The sequence below is a fragment of the Passer montanus genome, unplaced genomic scaffold (assembly GCF_014805655.1).
Source record: "Passer montanus isolate IOZ18808 unplaced genomic scaffold, ASM1480565v1 scaffold320, whole genome shotgun sequence".
Classification (NCBI taxonomy): domain Eukaryota; kingdom Metazoa; phylum Chordata; class Aves; order Passeriformes; family Passeridae; genus Passer; species Passer montanus.
Window position 1 is genome coordinate 50,684 of NW_024367931.1, and position 13,157 is coordinate 63,840.

The window sequence follows — 13,157 nt, forward strand, 5'->3', positions numbered from 1 at the left end:
CCTCGGAGCCGCCTTCCTTCCCCTTTCCACCGGCAGGAAGCGGCGGTTGGTGAGCAAAGGTGGTGAAATCGGGGGAGGAACGGGCAAAAAAACATCCCCTGAGGTGCTTTCTCCTCCCCATGGATCATCTCTCCAACCCACAGAATTATTTTTCCATCCCACAAGATCGTTTCTCCATTCCATGGAGAAATCTCATGGATTTGTTTCTCCTCCCCATTGGATTCATTTCCCCATCCCATGGATCTGTTTCTCCACCCTAGGGAATTTGTTTCTCCACCCCATGGATCATTTCTCCACCCCACTGGATTAATTTCTCCACCCCATGAATCATTTCTCCGCAGGAAGGGGCAGGGAAAGGGTTGGAGGTCTGGGCAAGGAGGAGGAGAAGCTCCAGGAGTTCCCAAAACCCCTTCAGGGCAATCCCTGGAGTTGTTTAAATCCCAATCCAAGCCAAGGATGGGATTTCCCGCGACAGATTTGGAGAACCTTTGGGCAAATCCCACCCCTATAAAACCTGAGTTGCTTTTAACTCAAAACAATATTCCAAATATTCAAAAACATGGGGGGAACACAGGGAAAACACAAATTATTCAGAATTTACTAAAAAAAAACTGTTTTATTTCCAAAAATAAGGTGCAGCCAAGAACGGCGCTGGATGCGCCAGGAATTCTTATTGCAGACACTTCAAAGGAAGCTTCAGTTCCATCCGTGAACAATTCACCACGGCACAGACAAAGAGCGGCGGGAAGAGACACGGGCGGGAAGAGAATTCCCAGAATTCCGGAGGCATTGGAAAATCCAGGCCAGTTCCTCATTTTGGGGCGATTTCTGCCGTTTCCAGGTGGGTTTGGGGAGCAGGGAAAGGGGGAAATTTGTCCCATGCCCCCTGCTCTTGTCCTTGTCCCTCAGCAGGGTACATGTTCCAAAGGAATTCATTCTGCTCCTGGAGATTGCTGCTGGGGTCCCCAAATTCCTGCTGAGATCCCCAAATTCCTACTGGGATTCCCAAATTCCTGCTGGGGTCCCCAAATTCCTGCTGAGATCCCCAAATTCCTACTGGGATTCCCAAATTCCTGCTGGGTTCCCCAGATTCCTGCTGGGATTTCTTCTTGGATTCCTGCTGAGATCCCCAGATTCCTGCTGGGGTCCCCAGATTCCTGCTGGGATTTCTTCTTGGATTCCTGCTGAGATCCCCAGATTCCTGCTGGGATCCCCAGATTCCTGCTGGGAATCCTCCCACCTCCAGCAGCCCAAATCCTTCACCCAAATTCCAAACCCCACATGCAAACTCACCCAAGTCACTCTCCATGTCCCGTTTTCCCTCAGATCCACCCCAAATCCCAGATCCCAAATCCCGAACCTCGACCCTGCAGGGACTGGGGGGGCTGAGGGTTTTTGGGGGAGGGGAGTGTGGTAAAATTTAGAAGGTTTTGGGGTTGGGAAAGGGAACAGGTGCTGAAACCACACGGCTGTCACACGAACAACATCGCTTCTTGTTGTTCTCGTTTCTATTTCCTGGCGTTATTTTTGGTTGTTTTCAGCCCTGCAAGAAGCTGAAGTTTTTGCAAGGCTCAAAATGCAGCAGAAGAGGGGAAAAAAAATTACAAATAAGTCATTTACAAAAAAAAAAATTGCAAAAAATTAGTTTCCATGGGTTCCCTGAGATAATTCCTTTTAAAAAATGGGTCTTTCACCCAAAAAGGGGCTGGTTTGGAGCCCCCATCCAAGGAACCCACTGGCTGTTGATCTGGGTAAACAGGATTGGTCCCAGGTTGGAATTGGTGGTTCTGGAGGGCTTTTCCAACCCCAGGAATTCTGGGATTCCATGGAAAAACCCTTTGAAGAGTCTCCTCCAGCCTGTCTGGGAGTCCCCACGGCTGTGGCAGAGTTTTGGTCCAAATTCTGGTGGGAGACGGTGGGAAAAGGAGCCTGAATCCCCCAGAGCTGCCAAAACCACGGAGAAAGTTCCCAAAAATCCTCCCTGAAATCCCAAAGAGAGGGAAAATGAAGCAGCAAAGATGAGGGGAGAAGGAAGATTCCAAGAGGGGGAGATCCGTGAGATCCAGGTCTGGAGCAGGGCTGGGGATGCTGGAGCTGTTCTGGAGTCACCTTGTGGGGTCCATCCATCTGGCCAGGGAGTGGAGACCCTTTAAACCAGTTCCAGATCCTTCTAAACCAGTTCCAGGTCTTTTGAAACCAGTTCCACCTTCTTCTAAATCAGTTCTGATTTCTTCTAAACCAGTTCCAGCTTCTTCTAAATCGGTTCTGGTTTCTTGTAAAGCAAGGTCCACACTCATTAAAAGAGCTTCAGGCCTTTAAATCACTTCCATATTTTGAGAAAGAGTTTCATGTTCTTAAACCAGGTCCTTTAAATCACTTTATTTTCCTTTAAACCGGTTCCAGGTCCTTCTAGACCAGATCTAGGTCCTTCTAGACCAGCTCCAGGCCGGTCATGGAGGCATTTTCTGCCATCCCAACATCCACCTGCAAGGACAGAGGGACACAAGCTTGGTTTGGGGTGGTGGGGGCTGATCCCAGTCTTGGAGAGATGCAGGGTTTGGTTTAAGGCTCTGGACCCTCTGTGCCCGTCCCAGCTCCAGGGGTTCCATCCCCCAGCCCGGGCTCTCCCAGCTCACCTGCTCCGGACGCTTGACCAGGGAATAAATGGTTGTGGCGGATCCCTCGTCCGCGGGGTTGGCTTTCGTTCCGTTAGGGACGCGCTGGGGCAAGACCATTTTTACGTGTTTTACCACTCGGTGCTGGAAAAAAAAGATCCCAAATCCAGAGATCCCGCAAAGATCCGCCTCTGGAGGTGTCGCCCCATCCCGAGTCCAGGCTGGAGCATCCTGGGACAGTGGGAAGTGTCCCCGCCCATGCAATGGGACCAACCCCAAAATCCCATTTCTCTCTGATCCCTCCAAAACTGAGGTTTTGGGGCTGGGCACGGAGTTTTGGGCAAGTTCAGGTGCCCTTGGGCCACCTCCAGCTGTGGCACATCCCACTTGGAATTCTCAGAGGGAGCCAGGGATTGTCCAGCTGTCCCCAGGATGTCCCCACGGTGTCCCCAAGGTGTCCCCAACCCAGAGAGGACGCGGATCCTGGACTCACCTGCTGGGAAGGGCCCACCTCGGCGTACATGGTCGTGGAGTCAGTGGCATCTGCAATTGGGGGAAAAAGGCGTGAATTTGGGGATTTGGGATGCAGGGAATGCCCCGGCGTGCTCCTGGCTGGGGAATGAGGGAATCCCAACCTCGGGAGTCCAGCCTTGGGTAAAACCTCGAGCCCAAAGCCCCTCGGAGCTGCTGGAGGCGGGAATTGCTCCTCATCCCACCCTCCCTGGCGCTGTGGGGTTGGGATGAACTTCCAGCACCAAGGACAGGGAAAATCCTCCTTTTTTGGTTTAAATTCCAAAATCCTGGCTGTTTTGGAGGACAAAATCCATTTGTTTCTCCTTCATGTGATCCCCCCATTGCTCATGGAACAGAGCAGGGAAAGGGGGATTTAAATCCCTTAAAATCCCATTTTTGGGTCTAAATTTCCCATTGGAATTCCTGGACATTGGTCTGGGTGAGCAGGTGGGGATCAGGCACAGCTTGGACTCGGAGGTCCTGGAGGGATTCTTCAACCTCGGGGATTCTGGAATTCTTGGCTGGACTCACTCCGAGTCACTGAGTGGAATTCCTGGCTTTTTCCCCCAAATGTCTCTTGCCAGCTTTTATTTTTCCCCAAATTCCTTATTTTTTTCATGATCCCATGGCTGCACTCCCAGCTCCCTGTTGGTGGTCTGGGATGAAGTTTTCCAGCAAAAATGGAGGGGAAATGGGATTTCAGGAATCTGGGATCATCCCCTGGGATCAGCCCCTCCCACTCCCCACCAGGACAGAGGGGTTGGGGTCCTACAGCTCCGATCCCGAACCACAGCACTGGGGATGGTTCCCCTGGTCCTAAATGCAATTCCCTGGCTATTCCCACCAGGAAAAAGGGCAGGGAACTGCCCCAAAATCCCACCTGTGTCCGCAGGCTTGGAACTGAAGAGAAGGGATTTTCTCAAGCCTAGGGGAGAGGTGACAGGATCAGAACCCCAAATCCACCACAAATCAGCCCCAAATCAACCCCAAATCCTCCCCAAATCCACCCCAAATCTGGCGCATCATGGCTCCATCCCCCATCCCAGGTCCCACCTCCTGCTTCCCAGGGCTCCAGGGATTGTTTTCCACGCTCACCTCTGGATTTCCACAAGAACACGAGGTAAATCGATAAAAGCACCGCAACTAAAATCCCGAGCATGATGATGATCCCGCCCCCGACCCCGACCCCGACCTGGCTGCTGGAGACGGCACCTGGAAAGGGAGAAGATGCAGAAGATCCCAGGGGAGAGGGATCAGCCCATACCAACCTCAACATTCCCATCCTATCCCAACGCCAACATTCCCATCCCATCCCATCCCATCCCATCCCATCCCATCCCATCCCATCCCATCCCATCCCATCGACCTGGCTGCTGGAGAGGGCACCTGGAAAGGGAGAAGATGCAGAAGATCCCAGGGGACAGGGATCAGCCCATCCCATCCCCGAATCCCAATGTTCCCATGGCTCCCAGGGAACTGGGGTCAGCCCATACCAACCTCAACATTCCCATCCCATCCCAACGCCAACATTCCCATCCCATCCCATCCCATCCCATCCCATCCCCTCCCATCCCAACCCCTCTCATCCCCTCTCATCCCATCCCATCCCAACCCCAAATCCCAACGTTCCCAGGCTCCCAGGGAACTGGGGTCAGCCCATTCCAACCTCAACTCTCCCATCCCAACCCCAACCCCAACCCCAACCTTCCCATGGCTCTCAAGGCAGCAGGATCAGCCCATCCCAACCCCAACATTCCTTTGTTTCTCAGGGAATCGGGATCAGCCCATCCCAACCCCAAATCCCAACCTTCCCGTGTTTCTCAGGGGAATGGGATCAGCCCATCCCACCTTTCCCCCCACCTTTCCATGGCCCTCACAGGAAGAGGGATCTGCCCATCCCAACCTCAACATTCTCAATCCATCCCAACCCCAAATCCCAGTGTTCCCATGGCCCTCAGGAGTGGGATCAGCCCAGCCCAACCCCAAATCCCAGCTTTTCCTGCCCCCAGGGAATCAGGATCAGCCTAGCCCAACCCCAACATTCCCATGTTTCTCAGGGGAACGGGATCAGCCCATCCCAACCTCAAAATTTCATTCCCATCCCAACCCAACCCAACCTTCCCATGTTTCTCAGGGAATCAGGACCAGCCCATCCCAACCTTGCCGTGTTTCTCAGGGGATCGGGACCAGCCCATCCCACCGTTCCCACCTGTCCCCAGCTCTCACCTGAGCAGAGCACCCCGGGGGTGCTGACGGTGACATTGCTCCTGCTGACGGGGTTCCGTGCCGTGCACGTCAGCGGCTCCGGCTCCTCCCGGGATGATTCGTTCACCCGCAGCACCACGGAGTCCCCGTCCCACGGCTGATCCCGCACCCTCCAGCTGTAGGAGACGTTCCCGAGGCCGGCGCCGGGCGCGGAGCAGCGCAGGGAGAAGCTGCAGCTCCCGTCCGAGCAGTTCTGGGCCTCGCAGGTCACCGTGGGCTCTGCCAGCTCCCCTGGGGGCAGCGGGGTGTCACAAACCTCTCTTTTAGGGTAAAAAACCTCAAAAGAACACTAAGTGCACCTACCGAACACCTGGAGGGTGAAGGTGGATCGTTTTCCATCAATGATTACAGAGTAGGTCCCGGCATCCTCCATCCTCAGCTGGGGGATGGTGAGCACACGGCCCTTCTCGGAGACGGCAAAACGGGTTTGGAATTTGTCTTTAGAAAATACCGGTCGAGGAGGGTCCTCAAATGCCACAGTCACTATGGGATCATTCCCAAAATTCCAGAATGCTGCACTTTTGTCTGTGTTGTGGGTGCGGAAGGTCACAGACCTGCCCAGGACCCCGATCACCTCCTCGGTGTCGCTGGCGCTCGCTGGGGAGAGAAAGCAGGGAGGGAACATGAGATGGGGTGGGATGGAGGAGGGGGAATGTCGGATGGAGGTGGGCTCAGGGTGGGATGGAGGAGAGATGGAGGTCAGTTGAAGGGGGCATGAGGGTGAGATGGAAAGATAAAGGGAGGCTGAGCACGGGCTGGAGGTGGGATGAAGTTGGGGTGAAGGAGTTCTGAGCATGGGCTGGAAGTGAGATGGAGGTGGGCTGAAGGAGGGATGAAAAGGGGAAATGAAGATGGGATGAAAAGCTGGGATCAAGGCAGGATCAGGGTGGGATCAAGGCGGGATCAGGGAGGGATGAAGTTGCCGAGCCCAGACACTGAAGCCCATCAGGGCAGGGGGTGTTTGAAGGCTCATGGGGGGCTCATGGAAGGGACCCTGGGTGAGGGAAGAGCATGAGGCCACCCCCAGGCTGAGCCCCCGCAGCCTCGTGCGCAGCCTCGTGCGCAAGGACAGAGCCCGGAGGGGAACTGAGAGGGAAAGGGGAACGTGGAGTTGGGGATGGGAAAGTCAGGAAGGGTCACTGAGCAGGACAAGGAGCTCCTGGTCAGACGTGCAGCTGCTCCTTGGAGGAGAATCAGGGAATCGTGGAAATCAGGGAATGAGGGATCATTTGGGTTGGGAGTGAGAGGAGAGAAACTCCTCCAATTCTGCTGCCATAACATCCCCACAGCTTCCACCGGCCCAGGGTGCTCCCAGCCCCGTCCAGCCTGGCCTGGGCACTGCCAGGGTGGACGGGGCAGCTCCAGCACGGCCTCTCCAGGCTGAGCACTCCCTGTGGCCGCAGGGAAGGGCCCCTTGGAAGCTGCGGACTCACTCCAACAGTTCCACGACCTCCTCGTGTTGGGGGCACCAGACCTAGAGGGATCTCACCATTGCAGAGATGAGAACCCTCCCACACTCCTTTGGATGCAGCCCAGGACAAGGTCCAGGATCCCTCTGGGTCCATCCCTTCCCTCGGGGCCATACCAAGACCTTGGGTCACCAATTCACGGAGGAAGCAGTTCTTTTTGTTATTTTCACAACTTCCCATTTCCAATTAACCATGCCACCCGGTCTCGACTGGGAATGGAGTTTTTCTTCCCAGTTTTTCTAACAGAGAACTGATCCTGGCTCAGCCCCGAGGCTGGGCTCGGAATTTCTGTCTCCCTCAGCCTCAGGCACCTCTGGGGCATGGACAATGGAGCATCAGGACGGAAAAAGCTGCAGGGGAAGATAAACTTGCAGGAAAGTTGCTGAATAACGCAGCCACGGGATGGTTCACATGATAAACGCCCCTCAGAGGCTGTGGGGAAGGGCTGGGGCCAAACTTGCCCAATTTCCCTCTTTTCAGCCAAAAAACAGCCCAGGATGAAACCTCCAAGAACCAGGAGGCAACTGGGAGAGGAGCAGGAGCTGAAGGCAGAACAGGATGTCTGCAGAACATCTGCACCTGATCTCTCTTTTCCAGAGGGTCCCCATGGCCAGGGCATCTCTCCCCCTGGTTGCCCCATCTCTCCCCCTGGTTGCCCCATCTCTGGGAGGTTGCGCAATCCTGTGGAGCCGATTCCACACATCCCCACCCTCCTGGGGTCCCCAAAACCACCCCAACCCCCCACGGGCTCCTTGCCAAGGGACAAGGAGCACCTGGCAGGTGCAAAGGGCAGCGAGGACGGAGCCTGGAGGTGAAATGGATGGGAGAAAGTTGGAGATGGCTTGGAAAGATCGGAAAGGTTCGCTCTGAGCACCAAAGTGCCAGCTCAGGGACCCAGCAGGACAGGGAGCTCCTGGCCAGACCTGCAGCTGCTCCTCGGAGCAGAATTGAGGAATTCTGGAGAGGTTTGGCTTGGGAGGGAACTTAAAATTATCCCATCCCACCTCCTGGAACCTTCCAGAATGCCAGGAGGCTCCATGCTGGCCTTGGTCACTCTAGGGATGGCAAATCCATGGAATAACCTCTGCCAGGAGCTCCTGGGAAGCAGCTGGCCAGAGGCTGGGCCAGGGATGGACAGCAGGGATGGACAGCAGGCATGGACAGCAGGGAGGGACAGCAGGGAGGGACACCAGGGATGGACAGCAGGGATGGACAGCAGATGGACACCAGGTGTGGGACAAGTGGCTCAGGTGCTCCGTGGGGCCAGCCCCGGTTCCTCAGCTTTGGCCAAAAAGTAGCTGCTGCAGCCCCCTTTGTCCCCCCCAAAAGCCACCCCCAGACATGGGACAATGACAATTTTTGGGAAAGCAGCAGCCCCCAGGTTTGGGGTCACTCTGGTCACCCACAGTGAGGGGGAGATGTGACCCTTGGGGGTCAGTGTCCCACCGGCCATTGGGACAAGGGTGGGGGGGGGTCCTGGATGGATTTGAGGATATTTGAGGCATTTTGGGGAGTCTGGGTGGATTTTAGAGGGATTTGATGTGTTTTGGGGAGTCTGGGTGGATTTGGTGGATTTGATGGGTTTTGGGGTGTCTGGGTGGATTTGGTGGATTTGATGGGTTTTGGGGAGTCTGGGTGGATTTGGTGGATTTGATGGGTTTTGGGGTGTCTGGGTGGATTTGGTGGATTTGATGGGTTTTGGGGTGTCTGGGTGGATTTGGTGGATTTGATGGGTTTTGGGGTGTCTGGGTGGATTTGGTGGATTTGATGGGTTTTGGGGAGTCTGGGTGGGTTTTGGAGGGGATTTGAGGGATTTGGAGGGTCCTGGATGGGTTTTGTTGAGGATTTGATGGATTTTCAAGGTCCCAGGTGGTTTTTATTGAGGATTTGAGGGATTTGGGGTCACTCTGCTGGGAATTTGGCGGATCCATGGGTCGCTTGTCCCTGTCTGGCTCAGGGGCTGCCTGTGTCATTCTGCCACACCCCAAAATCCGGTTCTGAGTAGGAAGAGAAACGGAAACCTCCATTGCGTGGTCTCCCCATTCCCCTTCAAGCCCCTGGGGGCTCCAGCCTCGGGGTTCCTTGGGGGGCAGCTGCCCCGTGAGGGGGTCCCACCCTGAGGGGGGTCCCACCCTGAGGTCCCACCCGGGGGTCCCACCCCCACCTTGGTTTTGGCCGTGTCCCCCCCCGTGGAGGTGACACTGGCGACAGAAGATGGCGCTGGGGCTGGCGCTGAACCTCCTTCTCTTCCCCCTCTTCTTCACCACGCCAGGTACGGGGCTGGATGAGGGGCTGGGGTGGGGACGCGGCTTTGGGGACAGCTGGGGATTTTTGGGGACCTTGGGGTGAACCCACCCTGTCCCCACAAGGTGTCACCATCGGGTCCCTGCCCACCGGAGCCGCCACGTCCAGGGGGGAAAGACTGCCCCATGTGGAGTCCCAAAAAAATGGAAGTGGGGGAAAAATTCATCCCTGAGGGATTTGGGGTGGGAAAATTCAGGATGCTGGTCCCGCCCCCTTCATGCCAAGGGCTCCAGAAGGGGCGGGGTTGTTTGAATTTTATTTTTAATATTTGAGTGACAATTCCAGACGTTTTGAACGTGTCTGGAATTCCAGGTGGGATGAGACCTGGGGAAGGATGAGCGACCCAACTCCACCATCCCCGATTTTTTTGGCAGCTTGGACAGAAGAACCCCCACCCTTGGAGGTGACCGGAGCCGTGGGCGGGGTGGCCTTTCTGAACCCCCGCAGCCCCCAAAATCCCTTCAAATACTCCCAAATCCACTGGCGCTGGGAAAACCATCTGAGAATTGCCGTCAGGAAATGGGGGGAGGAGCCCACGTACCCCCCGAGCCGCTTTCGGGGCCGCCTGGAGCTCCTGGACAACGGCACCCTCCAAATGAGCCCCCTGGGCCTGGGGGACAGCGGCGAGTACCACCTCTATGTGGAGGACGACACGGGCAGGGAGAGCATCGAGAAGGTCCAGCTGAAGGTCTACGGTGAGTTTGGGGACAGGGAACTGTCCCAGAGCCCCACGGGGGCGCTGGGGACGTTGTAACTTCCTGGGGTTTGTGACATCCTGGGGTTTGTCCAAGAACCTCATGGGGACCTCGTGACATCCTGGGGGTTGTCCCAGTGCCCCACAGGGACATTGTGAAACCTTGGTTGTCCAAGAACCGCATGGGGACACTGTCCCCGAGCTCCAGGGGGACTCGGTGCCATCCTGGCACCGTCCCCGAGCTCCAGGGGGACTCGGTGCCATGCCGGCCTCTCCTGCAGAGCTGGTCCCGAAGCCCCTCGTGACGGTCACCACCAACGGTGACCCGCAGCAGTGCAACGCCACCCTGAGCTGCTCCGTGGGCCTCCAAGGGGTCACCTACGAGTGGATCCCACCGCCGAAGGCCCTGGTGAAGGAGGGCCCAGTGCTAGAGGTCTCCTTCAACCCCACGGTGGACACCTACGTGTGCAAGGTCAGCAACCCCGTGTCCTCCAGCAGCGCCTCGCTGACCTTCCGGCACCCCTGCAGCTGGACAGGTACGGCCACGGCCGGACACAGCCCCGGGGAGGGCTGGCCCGGCCTTTGGGGTGTCCCCAGAGCGGGTCGGGGGGGATCTGGGGACTTCCAGAGAGATACCACAGAGTGTTTGGGTTGGGAAGGAGCTCTGAGGTCATCGGTGCAACGTGGGGCTGACCCTGCCTGGTCATCCAGGGGGATCTCCAGGGGTTCCCCGGACACCCCCAGGGATGGGCACCCCAAACCTCCCTGGGGCTGACCCTGCCTGGTCATCCAGGGGGATCTCCAGAGGTTCCTTGGACACCCCCAGGGATGGGCACCCCGAACCTCCCTGAGCCCCTTCCAAGGCCTTTTCCCCATTTCCGGGAGGAATTTCCCCAAATTTCCCACCCTGAGCCTCCCCTGGCACAGCCCAAGGCTGTTCCTCTGTCCTGATTTCGGATTCCACCCCAAAATTGACCCCAGTGTGGTGTCGGAGGATCCCTGAACCCCAAAACTGAGCCCAGAGGGGCTCTGGACATCCCTGAACCCCAAAAATGACCCCATGGGGTACTGGGTGGTCCCTGAACCCCAAAAATCAGTCAGGAGGGTCCCAGCACCTCCCAAAATGATCCCTGGGAGCAGATCCCAGTCCCAAGGTGGATCCCAGGGTGGGGATCCCTTTTCCCTCCTCCCGTGGCTTTGGGGTCCATCTCCTGCTCTGCTCCAGACGAGTCCTCGTCCGTCACCCGTGCCACGCCCAGCGCCCTGGTGGCCCTGGGACACCTCGTCCTCCTCTTCCTCCTGCTCGCCGTGGCTTGAGGACCCCGCGGGTGACATCTCCGGTCACCTCCTCACCTCCCACCACCACGGGACCAACGCCTGCACGAAGATCCCGGAATCCGCCGGGCGCGGAGGGAGCGGAGTCACCGGGATGGTTCAGTTTGTGGTTAACTGGAAATCCTCCTGTCCCCTCACCCCAAAACCTGCGGGGAGACCCCATCTGAGCCTTTCCCGGGGTTCCCTGGAATTTTGGGGGATCCTTTGGTGCTTCCTGCGAGGGAGGGTTTGGGGTGGGTTTTGGGTTTCCCACATGTCACTTTGCACATTAAATTCCATCCTCAACACCACATCTTCAGGATTTTCTGGATTTTTCCGTGGGCTGGGACATCCCATGGCTCAGGGATCGGGGGATGATGGAAGAAGCTCGGAGATGTTTCCCCCCAGCCCCGTTTTTGGGGATAAAATCCCTTCCTTTGTCCCCCAGAGGAGGATCAGCGCCAGAGGGTGGGACACGGATCCAGCGGGGTGGGAAGAAATCACAGGAATGACGGAGCCTCCAAAAAAATCCCTGGAAAAGTTTGGGACGCTTCCAGCTCCACCAACCCAGCCCAAAAAAGAGGAAAATTGGGGATTTCACCTCCATAAATCCCAAAAAAATTCCACTTTCAGCAAAGATTCCCAAAGATTCCTTGGAATCATCCAAGGGTCAACGGGGACCTCCTTGGAAAATTCCGAATAATTCCAGCCCCGCCTGAGGAGTGGCTCAGGGTAATTCCTGACTCTGGATGATGATTTTAACACCAAAATTGATTTTTCCAGCAACTTTTCCCCCTTGGAAATAATTTTTTGGGGTCTTGGTCCATTTCCATGTGGAGATTTTGAGCTTTTATTCCACTTACAAAATCCAGGATATAAAAAAACCTCTGGAAATTAATAATTAATAATTAATTAATAACAATAAATAATAATGAATTAATCTCGGGTGAGCTTCCAGCCAGAAAATTCCAATATTAATTGATGGGGAAAAGAACAAATTTAGGATCATTATTTCCACTTAAAAGAGGTTTTTCCTGCCATTTTATGTTCCTTGTTCCCAAAAGGAGTTTTCCTCTGGATGATTTCACTTCATTAATTTTTCTTGCCTGATACCAGCCAAGCCCAGGTGGGGAAAATTGCTTTTGGGGGGGATTTTTTGGCTTTTATGGACCATTTCCAGGTTGAAAATCTTCCTTTTGGGACCTGGGGGTTGGAGAAATCCATGGAGAAATCCAGCCTGGCCATGGGAATTCCAGGTGGGATTTGCGCCTCTAAAAACACCACAAAAAACTCCAAAATACCCCCCAAAATCCCAAAATGCCCCCAAACACCCCAAAACCAATGCCTTTGCCGCCCCAAAATCCTTCCAAGCTCCCGTTCCAGAAGTTTCCAGGAGGAACCACCGCTGGTTTTCCTGGATTAATTCATCCTGCTCTTCCCCATTCGTATTTTTTCTGTAAAGTGGAGGTGACAGGGAAATGATGGCTTTGGGTTTTTACCTATCAGGTGCTTTCTGAGCAAGGAAGGAGGAGCCTCACCGGATGTTCCGGGTTGGGTTTTTTGGGTGGTTTCGGGTTTTTTTGTCATTCAAAAATCATTGCCCGGCAGCAAAACCTCGTGGAAAACTCTGAGCTGGGCTTCCCTGGAAAGCAGCGGGATGTGATCCAATCCCAGGATTGGATTTGGGTTAAAATCCCGGAATTTTCAGCCCTGGAGGTGTCCAAGGAGCAGCAAGGTGGGAGTCGGTGACATCTTGGATTGTTGGATCCCAGAGTTCTTCTCCGGCCTCAGGGATCCTGGAATTCCCGCTCCATCCACACCCTGAAAATTGGGAAAAGCGGCGAAATTTGGAGAAAGAAAAAGGCAAAATCCCTCGGATTTCAAAGCTCCTCCACCAAAACCAGTCAAGATTTTCCAGCAGCAGATCCATGACTGGATTTTTCTGGCCTTTCCCATCCACTCTACCAGGAAGGACCATCCCCA

At 55.3% G+C, this 13,157-nt stretch overlaps 2 protein-coding genes across 2 annotated transcripts; one reads left to right on the top strand and one right to left on the bottom strand.

The window, feature by feature from the left end:
• Positions 1 to 449: 449 nt before the first annotated feature.
• Positions 450 to 6,828, bottom strand: LOC120505080 (T-lymphocyte surface antigen Ly-9-like). Its single transcript, XM_039715306.1, has 8 exons — positions 6,114 to 6,828; positions 5,697 to 6,058; positions 5,355 to 5,624; positions 4,224 to 4,340; positions 4,009 to 4,053; positions 3,109 to 3,158; positions 2,637 to 2,759; positions 450 to 2,484 (listed from the first exon to the last, which is right to left on the bottom strand). The coding sequence occupies exons 2-8, from the start codon at positions 6,016 to 6,018 to the stop codon at positions 2,431 to 2,433; spliced, it is 981 nt and encodes a 326-aa protein (XP_039571240.1). The 5' UTR covers positions 6,019 to 6,058; positions 6,114 to 6,828; the 3' UTR covers positions 450 to 2,430.
• Positions 6,829 to 8,882: 2,054 nt separating this feature from the next.
• LOC120505076 (SLAM family member 8-like) lies at positions 8,883 to 12,614 on the top strand. The gene is made up of 4 exons (XM_039715300.1): positions 8,883 to 9,134; positions 9,541 to 9,861; positions 10,142 to 10,396; positions 11,086 to 12,614. Exons 1-4 carry the CDS (start codon positions 9,077 to 9,079, stop codon positions 11,175 to 11,177), a joined length of 726 nt encoding a protein of 241 aa, XP_039571234.1. The 5' UTR covers positions 8,883 to 9,076; the 3' UTR covers positions 11,178 to 12,614.
• The last annotated feature ends 543 nt before the right edge of the window (positions 12,615 to 13,157 follow it).

What these genes read in the sequence shown, in the direction of transcription:
- LOC120505080 (XM_039715306.1), bottom strand. Translation starts at nt 6,018, where the DNA reads ATGTTCCCTCCCTGCTTTCTCTCCCCAGCGAGCGCCAGCGACACCGAG. An exon ending in CTTCACCCTCCAGGTGTTCG is followed by an intron (nt 5,625 to 5,696) that starts GTAGGTGCACTT and finishes CGCTGCCCCCAG; the next exon opens with GGGAGCTGGCAGAGCCCACG. An exon ending in AGGTGGGCCCTTCCCAGCAG is followed by an intron (nt 2,760 to 3,108) that starts GTGAGTCCAGGA and finishes TTTTTTTTCCAG; the next exon opens with CACCGAGTGGTAAAACACGT.
- LOC120505076 (XM_039715300.1), top strand. Translation starts at nt 9,077, where the DNA reads ATGGCGCTGGGGCTGGCGCTGAACCTCCTTCTCTTCCCCCTCTTCTTC. An exon ending in CCTCTTCTTCACCACGCCAG is followed by an intron (nt 9,135 to 9,540) that starts GTACGGGGCTGG and finishes TTTTTTTGGCAG; the next exon opens with CTTGGACAGAAGAACCCCCA. An exon ending in GCACCCCTGCAGCTGGACAG is followed by an intron (nt 10,397 to 11,085) that starts GTACGGCCACGG and finishes GCTCTGCTCCAG; the next exon opens with ACGAGTCCTCGTCCGTCACC.